General features: G+C 46.9%; 2 protein-coding genes across 4 annotated transcripts in view; one reads left to right on the top strand and one right to left on the bottom strand.

Annotated features, from left to right (window-relative positions):
- Nucleotides 1–4,290, top strand: part of AP3M2 (adaptor related protein complex 3 subunit mu 2) — an 18,546-nt gene extending 14,256 nt beyond the window's left edge. For both annotated transcript variants that reach the window (XM_032288083.1, XM_032288084.1), the window contains exons 7-9: nt 318–525; nt 821–965; nt 2,120–4,290. In XM_032288083.1, the coding sequence (XP_032143974.1) occupies nt 318–525; nt 821–965; nt 2,120–2,220 (454 nt within the window). In that variant the 3' untranslated portion in view covers nt 2,221–4,290. The remainder of the gene's footprint in view (nt 1–317; nt 526–820; nt 966–2,119) is intronic.
- A 3,712-nt stretch (nt 4,291–8,002) lies between these two features.
- PLAT (plasminogen activator, tissue type) overlaps nt 8,003–16,876 on the bottom strand; it is a 32,580-nt gene continuing 23,706 nt past the window's right edge. For both annotated transcript variants that reach the window (XM_032288081.1, XM_032288082.1), the window contains 7 exons: nt 15,665–15,839; nt 14,886–14,971; nt 13,135–13,330; nt 12,887–13,023; nt 12,565–12,705; nt 11,555–11,721; nt 8,003–8,896 (listed from right to left, as the gene is read on the bottom strand). In XM_032288081.1, the coding sequence (XP_032143972.1) occupies nt 8,738–8,896; nt 11,555–11,721; nt 12,565–12,705; nt 12,887–13,023; nt 13,135–13,330; nt 14,886–14,971; nt 15,665–15,839 (1,061 nt within the window). In that variant the 3' untranslated portion in view covers nt 8,003–8,737. The remainder of the gene's footprint in view (nt 8,897–11,554; nt 11,722–12,564; nt 12,706–12,886; nt 13,024–13,134; nt 13,331–14,885; nt 14,972–15,664; nt 15,840–16,876) is intronic.

The following is a 16,876-nucleotide window of genomic DNA, read 5'->3' as shown; positions in this document are numbered from 1 at the left end:
TACAAGTTAAAAACAGACGTAGTGACAATACATTTTTGTCCATTATGCCTTTCTCATAGTAGTATACTCTTTGATTTTGTTTATATTATTCAGTCATGAGAAAAGTTAGTTTACTTACTAGACAGTATCTTAGCTTTTCAAAAATAAAAAAATAGATTACTGGGGTTTTTTTCTGTTTATTTTTTCAGATAAAAAGTAAGGACATAGTTAAGGGAGAAGAAGCTACCAACAGGGCAGAAAGAACATCATGTGGAAGGAGGAAACACTGCCATTTTCCCAGTGCACAAATGAAATGGCTCTTTGTCTCTCATTTCCAGTCTGGTTGCAATCCCAGTGTATGTCAAACATAACATCAGTTTCCGGGACAGTAGTTCCCTTGGACGCTTCGAAATAACGGTAGGACCCAAGCAGACGATGGGGAAGACCATCGAGGGAGTGACTGTCACCAGCCAGATGCCCAAGGGGGTCCTGAACATGAGCCTCACTCCATCGCAGGGGACGCACACATTCGACCCAGTCACAAAGGTAGGAATGGGCAGGACATCTTGAATTGCTGATGTTAAGCAGAAACCAGTCTGCAGGCTCTCTCTGCATAGACTCTAGACCTTGCTTGGAAGGTGAGATGAATCAAAGGGAACTTGTTTTCTCCTGTGAGATAACTTAAAGTAACACATAGGATTCTCAATGGAAAGATACCCAGAGGCAGCTTATAATGTTTTGAAAAGGTGCCCTGAGATTAGATCTCAGCCACCTCAAATGCAGGATTCTGCTGTAACTGTTTTTTGGAAAGACCACTTTTCCATTTTTATTTTCTTTGAAGATGCTATCTTGGGATGTAGGAAAAATAAATCCACAAAAGCTACCAAGTTTGAAGGGGACCATGAGTCTTCAGGCTGGAGCTTCCAAACCAGATGAAAACCCCACAATTAACCTGCAGTTTAAGATCCAGCAGCTGGCCATTTCTGGTAAGTGACCCAGAGCTCAAGAGGCTCCAAAGGGAACAAAAACGGCTTTCTCCCACGTGGCGCAGACAGCAGGAAGCCATTCTGGGCTTCCTGTTTACAAGGCTTTGTTTCATTACCTGATAAACAATCTTTAGTAACATCTTTTCTGGCACATTTCTGGGGAAAATTTGCAATCCTTACTTTGAAGTTGGCATAAGTGACCTGAATAAAAGTGCCTAAACACACTGAGAAAGAAACAGTATTGATAGACAGAAATGTTCACCAGCCATTTTTGGATCATCCTAGGGTTGTTCATTTCAGGTTCCCAAGGTTTTCAGTATGAGAATGCGTGTGTATTCTCAGCTATAACTGAAAAGAGGAATTTCCACTGCTTTCTCCTAATTTCAGAAGACATTCATGTTTGCCCTTATTTCTATTTTGGAACTACTGGGCCTCTCTAGGTCAGTTCACTATAGTCTGTGCCGACTTCGGCATGATAGAAATCAGTTACCACTTTAGGGGTATTTACTATGTACCCGGCACTGTTTTAAGCTCTTTTCATATGTTTTCTCTTTTAATCCTTAGAACAACTCTGATGTGGAAAAGAGATGATTTTAGCTTTGTATGAAGTTTCTGTTTTTCTCTACAAACAGGCCTTATACAATTCATGTGATTGAAATTCATATAAATTATAAACTCTTCCATCTTAAAACAATAAAGATCTATATGGTATAAAATTTTTTTGGCTTAGGCTAGTGAGAATACTTAGGAAGCATTCATTTATTAATTCATTACTTTAGATGTTAATTCCTTTAGTTATAATTTATTTCACTATTTGTTTTGTTATGAATTCATTTATTCCATCCAATAATTTGAGAAAAATCATGCAGTGGTCTAATTTTTTCCTTATCCTGATTTCAGTCTGCACATCACTTTGTGCCCTTTCCACTTCAGGGACAGGTCTTCTCATAGGTAGCTTTTCTGTTGGAACCTTTTCTTGCGGTCAGTGTCTGTCCCAAGACTGGAGAATCCATCTGCTCTGCATAAGTGGTTCCCTGTCACACAGATGCCCATCCCACTGACCTTGGTGTATTGAAGTGAATGGGAACAGTTATGCGACCTGCTCGTTTTGAATAATCCTCATGTCTTATTTTCCCTGTCGCCCTCCTTTCTAGGACTCAAGGTGAATCGTCTGGATATGTATGGAGAAAAGTACAAACCCTTTAAGGGCATAAAATACATGACCAAAGCGGGAAAGTTCCAAGTTCGAACCTGAAGGGAGCGTTTGCAAAGGGAATCGTCTTGCACACTTTTCATTTCTTACTTGTCTAAAAGTAAAAAAATATCAGCCTGTCTCCTAGGTCCGTCCCCTCCTGGACCCACCCGCTCCCTTTTTCCTTAGCCTTCAGTGCCATGGAACTAATCAAGGGAGGAAAAGGTCACCAGGGAGAACTGGACAGAACTGAAACACAGCAACACCAGTTCTCAAGGACGAGGTGTGTGACGAGGGTAGGATACTTGGTGCTTACGTAACCATTTTAAACATGGTTTCTATAGGAAAGACCAGCATTTGTTAGCTTGCTTGGCTTTAATTATCTAAAGCCAATGAAATACTTCTTTGTTGATTTTTTTAAGGTAGAAAGATTAGAAAGAAAGATGGGAAGAAAATGAATGTTAGTCAAGGAAAGGCCAGTTAAGGGTCTGATCTGTGAGGAAGAAGAGAGAGGAAATAGAAGTAAAGGAGTTGTGAGGAGACACTTAAGTGAAAGATTGGCAAGAAAAGCAGTCAGACTCTACCTTAAGGAGGGATGGGAAGGAAAGAGTTGAGTTGGTTTCCTTCTGATTCCTCTACTCATATGTAGAAAACACTTGTACTTCTGGAAACGGACTGGAAACCTCTTAAATTTGAGTCCACAATTGACATGCAAACCCCAGTGGAATCAGATATTCCCTCAAAGACCATCATGGTATCGAACTAGTTTTCAGACACTGCCTGTTGCTGGCCATCAGCACTTGGTCTCTTATCTTCAGTGAGAAGGTGACCCGTCTTCCCATGATGGCTGCCTAACATGCCTCTTTTCTCACCCAGAACAGTTCTACTCACTTCCTTTTGCAGAGTTCACCAGCCATTTTCCTGTTACCTGATCCTTCCACAAGATTTTTGAAAAGTAGGAGAGTTTCAGAGAAGCCAATCCCATAATTCCAGTGCAGCCAGGGTTTGTGTGTCCTCATAGTGGAGTAGAGGGGGCCGACTCACTTCCCATGAAGGTGGGCACGGCTATGAGAGCTTATACGGTTACTTGTCACTGCTGGACTGGTACCGGACCCTAACCTTCCCATTGGAAACTTTTCCATCTGTCTCCCTGGGAAAAAGGAAAGCTTACCGTCAAGGGCGTGGTTGATCCTTGAAGCTGCCTGGTACAGTTATTTCCTCAGTCTTGTTTTGTACTCGATCATGTATTCATTAATATCTACCAGTCCCTTTTCATTCTAAGACAAAACATTTCCTCTTAATCTCTGAATAAAACCTGTGCTGTAGGAAGAAGGACTGTGTTGATCATAGGTGTAAGCAACCCAGTTTAAGAAACATGGACACCTCAGGCTTTCTTTCCCAGTGGGTCATTTTTGTCCTAGTTCAGTGTGTCTATTACTATTTAAATATTTATACAAAAGGCTTTTTGTTTAATTATAGCTTAAGGAATGATACTGTGCTCTGCTTCGTGTGTGGAAAAAAAGGAAGACCCTAACTCTCCACACCCTAGAATTTTTCTCTAAATACTTGTGCAAAGTTTTTGCTAGTTTTATCTTCTGACTTTGGGACTAGTTTTGCTGCAGAGTTGTGTTGCTTTGGGATTTTCCTCTGGGATAAACTGTGCTGTACACACATCACTCTGCAGTTTGTCTTGGAGTGACATACACACCGACCATGGAAAGGGAAGCATCTCTGCCTGTGGATTCCCAAGTCCTTGGAAGCACTTTTCCTGAAGGACCTACAGGATTCTAAGGTTTCCCGGGTCACAGAACAACTAATCTTGGTCCCTGAATATTTTTAGGTTTGTAAGTGCAGCTGTTTTATTTCCTCTAGAGCTCGGCCTGTTTCAAGGGAAGTACCTAAGAAGAAATAGAGTGTTTCTAGAGTAAGGGACCTGCAGGTATAAGCACAGATGAAATGACTGTCCTGTCACGTGTACAGCAGGACGTGGAGTGCAGCGGGCATTGCTGCCACCATCCCTGCAGTGTCAGCATAAGCGCAGGGTGTCTCTATTGAGCTGTTCGGTTCCATGTGTGTTTAACGTGCAGAAGTAGCTCCAGTGTTTGAATTTAATAAAGTTGAGTTTCACCAGTCCTCTTTGTCCTCAGTGATTTGTTACCAGGACTAACAATAATGCTATGCCATTCACACCTTAGGAGAAGCAGTGAGTAAAGAACTCAGCAACTCAGGAGGATCTTGCTGTTTCTGTCCAGCCAGCAGACTTGAAGCATGTGTTTCGATTCCATATTCTCTGGTCGCATCTGGAAGATAGCGGATGCTGATATTAATGCCATTTTTAGCGTTCTGAGAAGTGAGGTCCAGATCCATCTAGTTATTTTTCACCAGAGTGTAAAAGACAAAACCATTGAAGCTGCAGATGCTTGGTGCTTTCCCCATTCTCTTAACCTGCTTCCCTTACCCTGTTCATTTAGGCGTGAAACACGGTGTTGCAGCACTTGATGTTTTTATTCCAGGACAGGCTTCTTAAAAGATAAGGCACTGGGAGCCAATTGTTATGCCACACCTGCAACAATTTTCTGTAAACATCTCATGACCGTGAAAAGACCTTAAAACTCGTGCATACTCCCTCGAGTGTTCAGTGCCTGCTAGTGCCCCACTCCATCTTCCTCAGCCAGCGGTGACTGCCTCTTTGCCCCTGCTCCCTTGTTCCTGTGCACCTGTGCTCTGACCCTGGTGGTGGGACGGGAAGTTGGTTGCATACATGTACTTTTATCTCTGGCCAGTAGGTGGGGACTCCATGTCATCAATACTCATTGTTTTGATTGTTAGAATTTTTTTTTTTTGAGATGAGTTTTGCATTGTTGCCTGAGCTAGTGTCCAGTGGCTCGATCTCCGCTCACTACAACCTCCGCCTCCCAGGTTCAAGTGACTCTCCTGCCTCAGCCTTCTGAGTAGCTAGCATTACAGGCGTCTGCCACCATGCCCAGCTAATTTATTGTTATTTTTATTTATTTTTAGTAGAGACGGGGTTTCACTATATTGGCCAGGCTGATCTCGAACTCCTGACCTATTGATCCTCTCACCTCGGCCTCCCAATGTGCTGGCATTACAGGCGTGAGCCACCGCGCCTGGCCCATTGTTAGAATTTTTAAAAGGAAATTTGACCAGCCTGGCCAACATGGTGAAACTCATCTCTACTGAAAAATATAAAAATTAGCCAGGCGTGGTGCTGAGCACCTGTAATCCCAGCAACTCGGGAGGCTGGGGCAGGAGAATTGCTTGAACCTGGGAGTGGGGGAATTGCTTGAACCTGGGAGTGGGGGAGTTGCAGTGAGCCAAGATCGCACCACAGCGCTCCAGTCTGGGCAAAAAGAGTGAGACTCCAGCTCAAAATAAAGGAAATTTAATTTCAAACTTAAACGCCCTCCAAGATCCTAAGTACTGAGGATTGTATGAGTCTTTGGCTTTTGAAGTTAGGTGGAACCACAAGTTCATACACTCTTTGATAAACAGACGGGACTGGGGCTCTGGGAGGGAACAGTGTTACCATCCGAGTTCCTCTAGGTCTTCACCCAGTAAGAAGAGTTGCACAGGAGGTCTTTCTTGTTCTCCTGGACTGTTACCATCGATCTGTTTTATTAACCAGCTGGGAATAATGAGGAGATGATATTTAATTTCCCTGACACCCATTCCGGGTAATGATATGTTGTTCTTTAAGCGTGTTTTAGAATCTGCCTCACAGCACTGGGACTCTGCCCTGTCCCTCAGTCAGGAGCCTCTTCTGAGCAATTGTCTCCATCTAGTCTGTGGTTTCAAGACTGCGTGGGAGGAATGCTGGGGCCTTTTAACCTCACATTTTCATTCCCAGGGACCTCACTGCCTCAGTTCATTTCACTGACCATGAAGAAAAGCTTATTCTGCAAAGGGGAGGGGATGAAACCAGAATTTCTGCCAGAAATTCAGTGGCTGGGGGTTCCGTCTTACTGGCCCTCAGTGTTTTTCTTTTCTTTTCTTTTTTTGAGACAGAGTCTTGCTCTGTTGCCCAGGCTGGAGTGCAGTGACACAATCTAGGCTCACTGCAACCTCTACCTCCCAGGCTCAAGTGATTCTCCTATCTCAGTGTCCCGAGTAGCTGAGACCACAGGCCTGCACCACCACACTCGGCTAACTTTTGTATTTTTAGTAGAGATGGGGTTTCGCCACATCTCAGGCTGGAACTCCTGGCCTCAAGTGGTCCACCCACCTCAGCTTCCTAAAGTATCGGGATTACAGGCGTGAGCCACCGTGCCTGGCCTCCAATGATGTTTTTCTGAAATGGCTGAGATACACATCTGTCTAAAGATTGTTGAATGTGTAAGCGAGCAGTCTGTGACTTAAGTCTCTGTGACCTGCATTTATTTACTGACCTGGGGACTTCAACACTTCAGAGATGTACCCCGCTGCCTCCCCCTACCCCAATCAAGCTCTTGGGTATTAAAGAATCTCTTTCTTGGCCAGGCACAGTGGCTCACACATGTAATCCCAGCAATTTGGGAGGCTGAGACAGGCAGATCACAAGGTCAAGAGATTGAGACCATCCTTGCCAACATGATGAAATCCTGTCTCTACTAAAAATACAAAAATTAGCTGGGCATGGTGGCATGCGCCTGTAGTCTCAGCTATTTGTGAGGCTGAGGCAGGAGAATCACTTGAACCCGGGAGGTGGAGGTTATAGTGAGCCAAGATTGCACTCTAGCCTGGTGACAGAGCAAGACTCTGCCAAAAAAAAAAAAAAAAAAGAATCTCTTTCTTTTGTGAATTTAAATGACTTTTCTTCCAAGACCCTCTAAACTGAGCAGCTCTGACAACCCCACCAGAGAGATGACCACCTTTCTCCTCTCTGAGGAGCTGTGTCAGCGTATCCCCAACAGCAGCATTGCAGCATCCAATTTATTCTTGGAACTAGGGTGTCAGCGAGAGCAAAAGCTGCCTGCAGCAGCCAGGAATAGGAGTTGCATCTCACAGGTAGAAAGTAGTCTTAAGAGAAGCAGGATGCAACATTACTTAGATAACATACTTGTGTGGACTGGCCTAGGGGTTAATTCTTTCTAATGAGCAGAAAATTAAGGCAGGATGGGAAACAGATGGTCCAAATACCAGCTTCTAGGCCAGACCAACAGTTGGCATGTTGCTGTGTTAGCAAGGTCACGGTGAGGTTCTTCCTCCGTGTCCCCCAGCTTTCCTCTCCTGCCGTCTGCTCACTCGCCAGTCACCCTGTGGTTAGGTTTCCTAGGCCATGTTCAGTTCCTCACTTCCCTGAGCAAAAACTCCATAGCTCCTGTTGTCTACCGAATTGAGTCAAGTCCAAACTCAGTTTGGTGTTCAGAGCCCCCATAATCTAAATTCCAGCCTATGTTCCTCTTCCTGACGTTCACTTCAGATGAGCTCAACTCCCTATTTCTCCCTGTACTCCCATCTCTTGGCCCTCTAAATATTCATACCCCCGTGAAGAGTACCTTTTCCACACTGTCCACAGTCCACATTTCACCCAGTTTGTAAAAGTCCTCCCCCACACTGTACCATTCTATTTTTTCCTTAAGATTCCCCAATGCCTCGTGCAACTGAATTCCATTACAAGTTTCTGCCCTTTTGTGGCCAGCTGCACTGTATCTTGGTACTTCTCTAAATACCGTATCATCGCATCAGACCCAGCATCCCTGTCCCTCCTTTTTCCCATCTGGAGCACCTAGCCCATTGCAAGTGTTGCGTGTATGTTGAGTGAATGAAGCAGACATTCCAAATGATTTTAGAATGTGAACATAAATAAACAGTGGGATACAGCATCCATAACAAAACCATTCCACTCTGATTTTGGAAAAACTGTGAAAAATATATCTGAATTTATTAAGTACAGTATAATACAGGGTTACAGCAACCAAGTAAAAACTAACATGGATTGTTATAAATATGCTGAAGCCTACTTGTTCAAATAAAAAATTATCTCATTCTACTCTAAAGTTTATAAAGAAAAAAGATTTACACTTTACACTGTACACAAAAGGAATACCTTCCCAGAGCCAGGGAGTGGGGAAAGGGGAAGGAGACGTGATGTCATGACTGGCTGGCCAGCCCGCCCGACTTTGAGGCCCTGCTGGGCTCTCGTGACTATAAATACACAGTTTCTTTCTAATGCAATCCGTCTTTCCTGAAAGATCTTGTTTTACTATTGAGACATGCTTTTATCTTTGTGGTCCTGTTTCCAAAGGTGCTCACGGTGACAGGTCAGGAGGTTGGGCTTAGCTGAAAATGGTGGCATGCCCATTCTCTGCCCTGGGAGGAGGTATTCCTGGAGAGGTGAGTGTGCATTTGTGTCTTCCCTTCTGACAGAGTATCCTGAAATCAGACCAACTCCTGAAAACTTCCAAAATGGGAAATATCTGGGACAATGCACTCTTCCCTCTCCTGGAGGCTCTCCTCCCACTTCTGCGCTGTGGTGGGTCTGGAGAAGTCTGTATGGAGAAGCACTCCACCTTTGCAGTGTCTTCTGAAGAAGAGGAAGAGGCGGGGTCTCGTTTTCTTTTGAGAAGTCGAGTGTTCCCGGTCACGGTTGCATGTTGTCTTGAATCCAATCTAGGTAGTTGGTAACCTTGGTGTATACACCTGGGACATCCTTCATTCCACAGCCCAGGCCCCAGCTGATGATGCCCACCAACGTCATGCGGCCATCCTTGGAACACACCAGAGGGCCTCCCGAATCGCCCTGCAAAGGAGATGGCAGGTTTAGCGTTTACAAAAAGAGCAGACTATCTGGGGAAAGTCAGTATGTGTAGCATGAACATTGTATTCTTCAAAAGACAGCAAGCCCTTCAGTAATGTTCCATTCAACATCATTTCATTATAACATTGATGAGAAAAACAAAAAAATCTATATCTGTCTGGGGACACTGTCTGCCTGGGTTTTGTCCAGGCACTCCGGTTCCCTTCCACATCCCAAAGCGGTGCACATTAGGCCAGCTGAGGATGTGTCTACGTGGGCCCAGTCTGAGTGTGGATGAGTGTCAGTGGCTCTGCGACAGGATGGCGTCGTCTGTCCAGGACTGGTCCCTCCTTGCATCCTGAGCTGCCTGGTGGCTCTGGCCACCCCTACCCAAGACCCTGAACTGGAATAAGCGGGTTGGAAAATGAATGAATGAATACAAAGTGTTGTAAAGTAAAAATCTGTCTAGTCTATGATAACTACACAAATGAATGACGATAAACCATGTGGTAAGGAGGCAGTCAGGAAGCCTGCCCTATTTGTGATTTTTTTTTTTTTTTTTTTTTGAGACAGTCTTGCTCTGTCACCAGATTGGAGTGCAGTGGTGCAATCTCAGCTCACTGCAATCTCCGCCTCCCAGGTTGAAGTGATTCTCCTGCCTCAGCCTCCAGAGTAGCTGGAACTACAGGCATATGCCACCATGCCCAGCTAATTTTTCTATTTTTGGTAGAGACAGGGTTTCATCATGTTGGCCAGGATGGTGTTGGTCTTTTGACCTTGGGATTTACCTACCTTGGCCTCCCAAAGTGCTGGGATTACGGGCATGAGCCACCACGCTCAGCCCGTGATTGTTTTTGAACTTCATGGTAGTGAGAGGTGTTCCTTACCATTTTTGCTTTGCAAACGTTTATTCCCTGAATTAATCCACCACTATTATGACTACCATCACTCATTCTCCAAAAATTGGGTAAATAAATACGATGTTTGTCTTTATTAATCTTTCTTAAATATATGTATAGCTCTCATTTCTTTCGACATTGAATATTAGAAGTGTTTTGGGTCTTTATCTAAAAGTTTACTGATGTTTTTATGACTAGAAATATTGCCACAGGAACTTCACTTTTTTTTTTTTTTTTTTGAGATGGAGCCTCACTCTGCCACCCACCCAGGCTGGAGTGCAGTGGCGCGATCTCGGCTTGCAACCTCTGCCTCCCAGGTTCAAGCATTTCTCGTGCTTACCTGCATGCGCCACCACACCTGGCTAATTTTTGTGTTTTTATTAGACACAGGGTTTCACCATGTTGGCCAGGCTGGTATCGAACTCCTGACCTCAGGTGATCCACCTGCCTCAGCCTCTCAAAGTGCTGGGATTACAGGCATGAGCCACCTCACCTGGTAAACTCTTGTCTATATCAATTAGCTGATGGTAAAACTGGTTTTGTTATACATCATTTCACTTACAGGTGCAGTTTCTAAGAAACTGTTTTTTCCAGGCATGCTGTTAAGTGGAGGATTAGGCTGTATCTATTCTGGTAAATAATTGTTCAAATGTTTCAGGCCTCAAAAATTCTGGCTTGGCTCCACCACTTACTAGCTGAGTGGCCTTAGACTATCCATGCTTCTGTTTTCTTATCTGTACCATAGAGATAATATTAATACTAACCATAGGGTGGTAATGGCATTCAGTAGAAGAATGCATGGAAAGCATGGAGACAATGGAAGACATAAAACTCTTGGTAATTGTTAGCTGTTCTTATATTGAAATAGATTTTTTGTTTTTGTTTTTAACTAAGCATGCATATAGATAATGGTTTCACTTTGGTACAACCTTTTTGTTTTTGGACTGTGAGCTAGGTGGTATAGCTGAGGTTTCTGAAGAAACCATTCAAAAAGAAACCAAATACTGTCAGGGAATCAGAGGCAAAACTGCTGATCTGACTGGCTTGCAAGAACAAAGCCCGCCCATCCTTCAGCGCCAGAGCCTGGCCTGGCTTCTCTTTGTATCTCTTCTACCCCCAGCCCCTAAAGGAGAGTCTGGCACGCTGCAGGCACTGAAATGTCTGAGGAAGAACAATCCTTGGCTATGTGTGGGTCTTAATACCAGCAGGCTGGCCTGTCCTCCGGCACCCCAGTATCTGCTTAATCATGAAATATAAGTACTACTTCTGATAAGGCTGCCCACACAAAGGACCTCAAATAGTGTGCTTTCCCAGGATATTAGGGCTGAATGTGAGGTTTGAAAGCTTCTTTCTCACATCATCTAGATCCTGCTTCCCAGTAAGTGGCCTTTCTGCCTTCCCTTCTACAAAGCAGACTCCAATTCTCTAACACCAACAGAGGTAAACATTTCTTAATTGTGTGGCTCTCTCCATCCCTTCAGCAGTCAATCAATTGCCTGGGCCGAAAGGAAATCCCACACTGGTGGAGTTTCCTGTGCAGACCCTGGGGAAATTTCCTGCAGTTTAGAGTTCTTAGGTTTAGGTGACTTTGATCTTCCTCCAGTTGCTTTATTCTCTAAGGGCCTCATCTAGAATCCCCAGGGGTATCGCTAGGAGGAAGTCACTCCACTCTGGTGATAGCTTTTTTCCTTGGTGAAGGCCTGTTGTCCCAGGGGGATTTCCCCCAGGTTGTGCCCAGGGTGGGCATGCCACTCCTGGTTACCTGGCAGGCGTCGTGCAGGTTCGCCTCGGGCCCGCCGCTCCGAGTGTCTCCAGCACACAGCATGTTGTTGGTGACCGTTCTGTTAGATAAATGTTGGGATGTGCAGCGGCTGGATGGGTACAGTCTGACGTGAGCCTCCTTCAGCCGCTCCGAATAGAAAGGAGAAGCTGAAAGGGGAGAACCATCATATGGTTTTAGGGAAAGTTATTGATAAACCTTTTAGAAAGAGAAAGTCAGATTTTCCAATAATAGCTAACATCAATCAAGATTCAACATGTATTAGGTCGAATCCCATGACATTGCTGGCATTTTATTGTTTTGACCTACAAAAACAGCAGGATTCCAGGATTGAACCTGTGGCCTCTCTGTAGCGGCACTGATGCCTCTGGTCAGGCAGGTCCCTGTTGTGGGGGAGGACACAGCCCTGCATCCCTGGCTGTACTCACCGAAGGCCGGTGTCAACCCTCAGCCTGAGCTGTAACAACCAAAAATGTCTCCAGACCTCACCAAACATTTCCTGGGGGTGCAAAAGCACCCTGGCTGACAACAATTCATTCAGTATTATCTCATTTAACACTCCTCATCTAATTGGGGAGCTAGTTCTGTCTCCACTTTTCCAATGAGGAAACTGAGACTGGGAGTACTTCCAAATAATAATCCACGTCCACGGTCACACACAGCTCAGCAAGTGGGATTTGAAATCGCGCCTACACAACTTCAGCTTCCCAGAGCCCACATGCTTGGTAACCATACTCCACTTCCTACTCAGAACCTTCCCGACACCTGTAGCACTTCGAGGCCCTCATGCTGTTATGCCCTTTCCTGGCCTGCAGTGTCTCTGGGAGGCAGGGACAACAGAGACGGGCCTCCATGGCACCGGGAGATGGGACTGGCGTCAGTACCTGACCCAGGGCTGGAACCTCGTTCTCCTAACCCCATTTTCCACTGGTCCACCGCAGCCTCCCCTGCTGTCCCGCAGACAGGATGGACCGAGACTTCCTCCCACTTACTGGCCTCATGCTTGCCATAGCCAGACAGCTCACACTCCATCCAGTCGGGCAGCTGCAGATCAGCCGCCGGGAGGCACACGGTGCGGACCACGTTGCTCTCCTGGGCACAGTGGGACGAATCCGACTTCAGCTGCAGCAGCGCTGGGAGGGAGAGAGGAGGAGTGAGCCGGGTGTGAGGGCTGCAGCCCCGTGGGAGGTGAGGAACATGCAAGAGGGGCAGGGGCTGGAGGAGGAGGCCCGTGTGTGCAAACACAGGTGAGTGCACGTGGGTGTGTTGTGTGATCTGGAGTGTGAACTGGAGCCAGGAATGACGACCTCTTACCAATGTCATTGTCATAGGTGTCATCATCGAATTCCTTATGGACAATGTATTTTTCTACTTCAAATTTCTGCTCCTCCTCACCAGGGACCACCCGGTATGTTCTGCCCAAGATCACCGTCAGGTGGTGGGGCGGAAACCTGGTAGAGAAACAGCCTTAGAATGCTATTTTTGCTGTGGGATTTCCCCTAAAGGATTTCATTTCTAGGCCTTAGAAGGTGGAAAAACCCACTGCGTTCCTGAGCTCCTACCTCTCCTGGAAGCAGTGGGCGGCGGAGAGAATCCAGCAGGAGCTGATGAGGATGCCCCCGCACAGGAACCGCTCTCCCGGCGCCCTCCTGTACTTGGCAAAGATGGCAGCCTGCCAGGGATGGGAGGCGATGTCGGCAAAGAGCCCTCCTTTGATGCGGAACTGAGGCTGGTTGTACTGTCTCAGGCCACAGGTGGCTGGGGAGGAAAGGACGAGAGGCCGTCAGACCCTCAGCCTTCCTGCACATGTGTAGGTGGAATGATGGGGCCATCGGCATGGCTGTAAAACCACAACTTTCGCTTGTTGGGATCAGCCTGCCAAGTGTTGTCCATACATTCTCTTCAATTCCCACAGCAATGAGTTTCAGGAGGCGGAGTCATTTTTGCCCAAGGATGCAATGGCACCTGGGTTAGTTCCCAAGTGTGTTTGACTCCAAAACTGGGGACCTGCCATCCTACATTCCTCCTAATGTTTTCCTACAGTCATTTCCTTGCCTAAGAAATAAAGGATGGCAGCTTCCTTCTGGGGAATGGCTGTTCATTTCTTTTCCATCTGCCCAACCTTACCCATGCTTCAAGACCCAGGTGCAGTCCTGCCTCCTCGCAAAGCTTTCGTGACGTCCCCACCTGCTCAGCTCTGAGGAGCTTAGGGACACGGACCACTGAGGACTCACATTAATGGCCTTGGGTGTGAGTTAGCTGGTGGTCTGTGTCTCATCTTCCCAGTTAGACTTGTGTTCCTTGGGGGAACATTTTGCCTGATCTGTGTGTTCACGGGAGCTGATTAATAACCTAATCTCTGGCCATTTCCAAACTAAAGTTTCATTTTTTAGCAACATGCACCAACTTGAATCTCCTGTCTCTCATCCCCCTCCTGAGCCCAGCTCCCTTGTGTGAAATGGGGTCAGCAGGAAACATGGAAGAGCTCACAGTGGAAGTACAAGCCTTGGAGTCAGAGGACATGAGGGCAGGCCCTGGCTTTACCACCTGGTGCCCAGCAAGCGTGGGCAGGCCACCTGGTGTCTGGGAGACTGTTTCCTCCTCAGTAAACTAGAGGTGGGAAGACCACTTCCACCACGTTATTGGGCGAATATGGTGAAGGCACTTTATCAGGCAGGGAGCCACGCCTGCGAGGCTGCCTGCTCATCCCCCACCACCGTCAGCATAGATGTGTCTAGAGAGAGCGGGGTAGGCCAGGCGCGGTGGCTCACGCCTGTAATCCCAGCACTTTGGGAGGCCAAGGCGGGTGGATCACGAGGTCAAGAGATCGAGACCATCCTGGTCAACATGGTGAAACCCCGTCTCTACTAATAATACAAAAATTAGCTGGGCATGGTGGCACGTGCCTGTGGTCCCAGCCACTCGGGAGGCTGAGGTAGGAGAATTGCTTGAACCCAGGAGGCGGAGGTTGCAGTGAGCCGAGATCGCGCCATTGCACTCCAGCCTGGGTAACAAGAGCGAAACTCCATCTCAAAAAAAAAAAAAGAGAGAGTCGGGTAGAGCCTACTGACTTCTCAGCGAGGTTGCAGTGTTCTTTTCTTTCTTCTCACCCCTCTCCACCACTCCCATGCGTGGGACGCGGACACCTGCCCACCCACCATGGCTTCCGTCATGGAAGCCCCCACCCCACCGAGCCTGGAAGCCTGGTAGGCACACAGTCGGCACCAAATGGCCTCGAAGGCCTAGAAAGTGGTAAGGGGACAGCGAAGAAGGGAGACCAGGTTCAGGGAGGCGGCCGGGGCCCGGCTCTTACAGCACGAGGGCACATCACAGTACTCCCACGTCAGCCTGCGGTTCTTCAGCACATGGCACCAGGGCTTGGCATCCCCATCAGGATTCCTAAATGATAAGAGAAGTTAAGACTTCCTTTTTATCTTCTAATTTTTTATTTTTGTAGAGATGGGGTCTTGCCATGTTGCCCAAGCTGGTCTTGAACTCCTGGGCTCAAGCGATCTTCCTGCCTCAGCCTCCCAAAGTGCTAGGATTACAGGCATGCGCCACCATACCAGGCCAGGAGTTTACATTTTCAATCCCATTTTCAGTCACATCACAGGCCGTGGAAGGGTAGAAGGAGCCTCAGTAAACCGATGAAAACCACTGAGCTGGGAGGGAGGACACCGAGCTAGCTTGACTCTGTGGCACACCCCCACTCTAGGAGAACGTCTCTGCAACTTTGTTGTTCAACCAGTCATCTACAGTGCTAATCTCATAGGGTTGGTGGACAGAACTGTGAGCTCTTCTGCTATGGAACTCTCACAAATCATTGGAATAAAGATGCGATGAGAACAGATGAGGACTGAATGGTTATAGGCCAGGACCCTTAACTTGGGATTTGGGTTGGAAAACTGGCTCGCCTTGCTTTTCACAATAAGTGTTTTTTTAGCAAGTGAAGAGGCTGGACTAGGTAATATCCATGGGTGTGTCCCATGCACTGGGTCTGTCGTATAACTTGAGGCATGGACTCTTCCCCCATCTCACACCCTAATCCCGCTTTCTGCCAAGCCCTGAACCCCCTGCCCCTGTGCTACGTACCGGCAGAAATTATGTTTGCCCAGGCCCAGTGCCTGGGCATTGGGGTTGTGTGCTGTGTAAACCTTGTCTATCAGGATCACGGAATTCCACGGGAGGCAGGAGGCACCCGACGTGGTGAGGCTGTGGGTGCCACGGTAGGCTAACCCTTTCCCAAAGTAGCAGTCACCATTTTCTCCTGGAAGAAAAGAATTCTCAAACTGAAACAAACAAATTCTGAAGCAGGCAAGTCTGGGCTGGGGCTTCAAGTGGAGCAGCCAGCCAGGGAAGCTGGAGGCTGCTAGCCCGGTACTGAGAAAAGTGTAACACCTCACACTTCCCCTTTTCTTGCCCAGGTTGGAGTGCAATGCACGATCTCAGCTCACAGCAACCTCTGCCTTCTGGGTTCAAGCGATTCTCCTGCCTCAGTCTCCCGAGTAGCTGGGATTACAGGCATGCACCACCATGATCAGCTAATTTTGTATTTTTAGTTGCAATGGGGTTTCACCATGTTGATCAGGCTGGTCTTGAACTCCTGACCTCAGGTGATACACCCGCCTCAGCCTCCCAAAGAGCTGAGATTACAGGTGTGAGCCACCACACCCAGCCTTTTTCCCCTTCTTTGAGTCCTTTTAATAGAGATGGCAAGGGGGTTTTATCTCCACTGGAAGTGGCTCTCTAGATCTCTCGCTGTGTTGAGAGAGAGTCAGGGACATCTTCAAGTTCAGCAGGAAGGCTACTACGCTCCGTGAGTGGGGACTGTTTCTGGGGCTGCTCTGAAAGCTGTTAGAGATTTCTTTGTGTAGACTTGACAGGCTGCAGTGAACCAAAGTGCTTCGGTGGGGCTGGGGTGGGGGTTATTTCTCAGACTGTGTCTGCCAGTGTCCTGAGGATCTGACAATGGGCTTAGAAAGGAGGAGGGCATGAGCCGTGGAGTGCTGCCTGTTTTCATCAATTTCTCCCATTTCCCCATTGTCTTCTCCCCATCTGAAACTGACAAAGCCTACCTCTACACATAAACACCATAAATGGAAGGGATTTTTAAGATTATCTAGCTCTGTGAGACCTCATTTAGACCAGACCATGGGTGATGGGGAAGATGCTTTAGAGTGACCGTAAAGTCTGAGCCACAAGCATCACCCGTGGACCCATGCACTGAATGATAGCTGCTGCGTGTTTATATATGTGTGTGTGTGTGTGTGTGTGTGTGTGTGTGTGTGTGTGTGTGTTAGACAT

Source organism: Sapajus apella, unplaced genomic scaffold, assembly GCF_009761245.1.
Source record: "Sapajus apella isolate SASKATOON/1434 unplaced genomic scaffold, GSC_monkey_1.0 scaffold21, whole genome shotgun sequence".
Lineage (NCBI taxonomy): Eukaryota > Metazoa > Chordata > Mammalia > Primates > Cebidae > Sapajus > Sapajus apella.
Note: the sequence above shows the minus strand (reverse complement) of the source record. Positions and strands in the feature narration are given on the sequence as shown.